Below are 4,240 nucleotides of genomic sequence, written 5' to 3'. Positions count from 1 at the left end.
GAATAATTAGCCGTCACAAACTGTAGGTGCTTTTTTGTTGAATTTGTTGGATCAAAACTAAAGCATATCTGACAATGAGCAGTTGGTGCCGTCGACCCCAAATATAATAAAACATATTATTGTCTTTAGTATTTCCAACATGACTTGTTCCTAATAATTTAACTTTTAAAGATGTCAAATCATATTATAACTCATTTTGGTTTGTACCTATTGGGCAGTTTTATGGATGGTATTTCTATCATTGTCGTTCGCAAAATAAATTATGTACTCAGGGACCGTAATTATATATATCTCACCTCCCAGAAAAATGCCCTTATAGGATATACACCCTCAGGTCTTTCATTCGCTCTAGTATGGTATGCAATTACTGAGGGTATTTATCCCATACAACATCAGTTACGAACACTGTAACTAATAATACAGAAAACATGTTACATCCCAAGGGGAAAAGACCACAGGGGTATGAGTTAAACAATTTTTTAAAAGGACCACATTACGATATTGCATGTCCAATAACAAACATCTGCGCTTTGCGGTTTCAGATGAATTTGTGTTTGTGATCATAATATATATGTCCCTTGACATGTTGCTTTAAATTTTGCATACTTCTTTACCAACATGACCCAAATCTATAAACAAGAGCAGACAACAGTATCAAGCATTTTGTATTATGGCCCTTTTTTCACTTAAAAAATTGACTATTTTGTTTAGTTTTGTGTTTAGGTCCACTTTATTCCTTAAGTATCAAAGCTATTGCTTTCATACTTGCAACACTTACTAACTATAATAAGGGGACTTTGCAGGCAAAGTTATGTAACTCTGACTGGCATTTTTACAGAATTATGGCCCCTTTTATACTTAGATAATTGAACATTTGGTTAAAGTTTGTATATTGGTCCATTTTACTCCTAAAGTAGCATAGCTATAATTGCTTTCAGGCTTGGAACACTCGCTAACTTTCATAAGGGGACTGTACAGGAAAAGTTGCATAATTCTTGTTGGCATTTTAACGGAATTATGACCCTTTTTTACTTAGTCACTTTGAATATTTTGTTAAATTTTATTTTTAGGTCCACTTTACTTCTAAAGTATCAAGGCTATTGCTTTCAAACTTCAAATACTTTCTTCTTATTATTAGGGTACTGTATCTGGCAAGTTAAATTTGACCTTGACCTTTGAATGACATTGACTCTCAAGGTCAAATTAATACATTTTGCTTAAATTGCCATAACTTCTGTATTTATTATCAGATTTTATTCATACTTTGACAAAACAACACTTACCTGACAAAACACTATGGACTTCACCCAAACCATTCCCCACGCCCCCCCCCCTCTTATTTGTGAAAATAATCTAATAAATCACCACCCCTCCACTTTATACCCCCTCTCCACCCCCACCCCCCACCCCCCACTAAAAATATTATTTTTTTTAAACATGGTAAAAAAAAACACAAATATTTATTTATTTCATTTTTAAAGGACCATCCCACCCAAGCTACTACTATCAAACTTGAAACAAAATCTTTTTACTTTGTTTTATGTCTTTAAAAATGTTCAATATATTGTAGAAAATATACCTGAACTCAGAATCGTCTATAAAGTATAACTACTTTAAAACATAAGCGATCAATATGTTTCAATTATGGTCCTCGTTCACTTAGAATATGACTACATTACCTTGACCTTATTGAATATGAACAATTTCCCCATGATGGCTTACGTTATACCGTCAAGCACTCGAATAGTCTCTTGTTATATAACTGCTCAATGCTGAGCACATCGTCTTATTCGAAACATTATAAATGCCAACAGAAGCGATACCAGCATTAGACAAAAATAATACGAAACCGAGAAATTAAAGAACATAAAACCGGCTCTGCTTGTGTTTCCTTATAGTATCACGGGGTACTAATGGAGACATCTGATTCAATAATATACATATGCATATAATAATTAGTTAAAAGGTATATTAAACGCTCAATATAGATGTATGTAACAATCAAAAAGCAACATAATAGAATGATTATCCTTTTTGATTGCACATGGCTTGAGCTGCGTTCAGGGAAAACAAGGCTTAATGCACGAGCGGTAATCGTAATCCAAGAGTAGCCACAACCTAATCAGGCTAATCACTTTTATACTTGGAATAAATAGGGCGAAAACATACAAGTGGAACTCGTTATCAAGGAGGGCGAAAACATACAAGTGGAACTCGTTATCAAGGAGGGCGAAAACATACAAGTGGAACTCGTTATCAAGGAGGGCGAAAACATACAAGTGGAACTCGTTATCAAGGAGGGCGAAAACATACAAGTGGAACTCGTTATCAAGGAGGGCGAAAACATACAAGTGGAACTCGTTATCAAGGAGGGCGAAAACATACAAGTGGAACTCGTTATCAAGGAGGGCGAAAACATACAAGTGGAACTCGTTATCAAGGAGGGCGAAAACATACAAGTGGAACTCGTTATCAAGGAGGGCGAAAACATACAAGTGGAACTCGTTATCAAGGAGGGCGAAAACATACAAGTGGAACTCGTTATCAAGGAGGGCGAAAACATACAAGTGGAACTCGTTATCAAGGAGGGCGAAAACATACAAGTGGAACTCGTTATCAAGGAGGGCGAAAACATACAAGTGGAACTCGTTATCAAGAGGGCGAAAACATACAAGTGGAACTCGTTATCAAGGAGGGCGAAAACATACAAGTGGAACTCGTAATCAAGTTTCTGCTGTATTTGCGTACTTTTGGTGTACAACTTGTATAGTGAACAAAGTGAAAATGAACAATTTATAGTGAGCTCAACGAATCATGTACACTTTATAGCGAGCGAAGTAAAATATGAATAATATATCGTAAACTAAGTGAAACATGAGCATTTTATAGTGAGCTCAGTGAAACATGTACAATTTATATTGAGCTTAGTTAAACATGAACATTTTAAAGTGAACTTAGTGTAAAACATGAAAACACAAAACACACAGACACATTTTAAAGTTTTTAAACCATTTAAACTTCATGAGTTAGCCATTATATTAAGCATTATTGTTGACGTTATCAATATCTGAAACGCAAGAAATGATATATTTCGTGTTTGATAAAACGCTTCGATATGTAACGCATATTTGTAATATTGCGCATGTCTTTACGTGACAACACATATTAATGCAGTTGCTTCGAAAACAGGATATGTTGCTAGACTAGTCCGGGCTCAATTCTAAAGCTGACATGTACATCTGCACATTTGAAAGCTCAATACTGCCGCTTACTTGATGATATCAAATGCAAATTATACTTAACAACGTCGAAATATTATCGACATTTTCCCCTGGATCAAAAGCTTACACCGTTTAACCATCAAACTAAGTTGTTATAAACATTGACTATGCGTTGTTTACAGATGTGTGGCACGGAAGGAGAAGACTTATGTTTCGTATACAGAAAAACTCGTTCTGGGAAAACAGTGATTAATGCAAGTGCTTAAAGTGTCGTAACAGATAGGCTTGTGCGGACGCTATTAAATTCAAGTCTAGTGTTCGTTTGAAGGAAGTCTCATCTTAGCAAACATCCAGTTTAGGCGGAAGGGTTAATCAAAGTATGTATACATTATATAAATATTACATGGCTGACAGGGTGACAGTAAATTTGTCAACTTGAGGAAATACTGTCAACCGAGGCGAAGCCAAGGTTGACAGTATTTTCCCTGTCAGACATGTAATATTTATTTTATTATACCGAATAAACTATTCAAACATGAACAATTTATATGAACAACAATTTTAATATTCAATAATTGAATTTAATTTCAGCAATGAACAACCATAAATATGTTGAGTGGTTCAGATTTACGGGCAGAGCAAAATGAACTTCGCTTTATTCGGCACCGACCTAGTAATCAATTTATCCCATCAATTTTCTTAGTCGTCAATTATTTCTTTAAAAATATAGGCTATTACAGAACCAGCTTTCCGTATTTTATTTTCATCACTTGTTTACGCAATTTATGACGTACTTGTGTGACGTCATTTCGGTTACGAAACATTTTGGGACAACAATACGGACGTGGTGGTTTTTTTAACAGTAAAATATTTGTTTAAAGCATCGAACGAATCCAAAACGTATTTCGGATTGTGTGTTTGTCATGCACCTTAACACCTTAAGAACAGACACTGGAAGTGTATATCGTTGTAACTTTATTGTTATTAGCATTGGATTAAAGTTGCCTTTGAGGTAAGCG

The 4,240-nt window shown here is 35.0% G+C and overlaps 1 protein-coding gene across 1 annotated transcript; it reads left to right on the top strand.

The window, feature by feature from the left end:
- The first annotated feature begins 262 nt into the window (after positions 1–262).
- On the top strand, positions 263–2,723 carry LOC127845968 (protein PFF0380w-like). The gene is made up of 2 exons (XM_052377147.1): positions 263–277; positions 2,157–2,723. The coding sequence occupies exons 1-2, from the start codon at positions 263–265 to the stop codon at positions 2,721–2,723; spliced, it is 582 nt and encodes a 193-aa protein (XP_052233107.1).
- The last annotated feature ends 1,517 nt before the right edge of the window (positions 2,724–4,240 follow it).

This window comes from Dreissena polymorpha, chromosome 9 (genome assembly GCF_020536995.1).
Source record: "Dreissena polymorpha isolate Duluth1 chromosome 9, UMN_Dpol_1.0, whole genome shotgun sequence".
Classification (NCBI taxonomy): Eukaryota; Metazoa; Mollusca; class Bivalvia; order Myida; family Dreissenidae; genus Dreissena; species Dreissena polymorpha.
The sequence above is the reverse complement of the archived record's forward strand: the minus strand, read 5'-3'. Positions and strand labels throughout refer to the sequence as shown.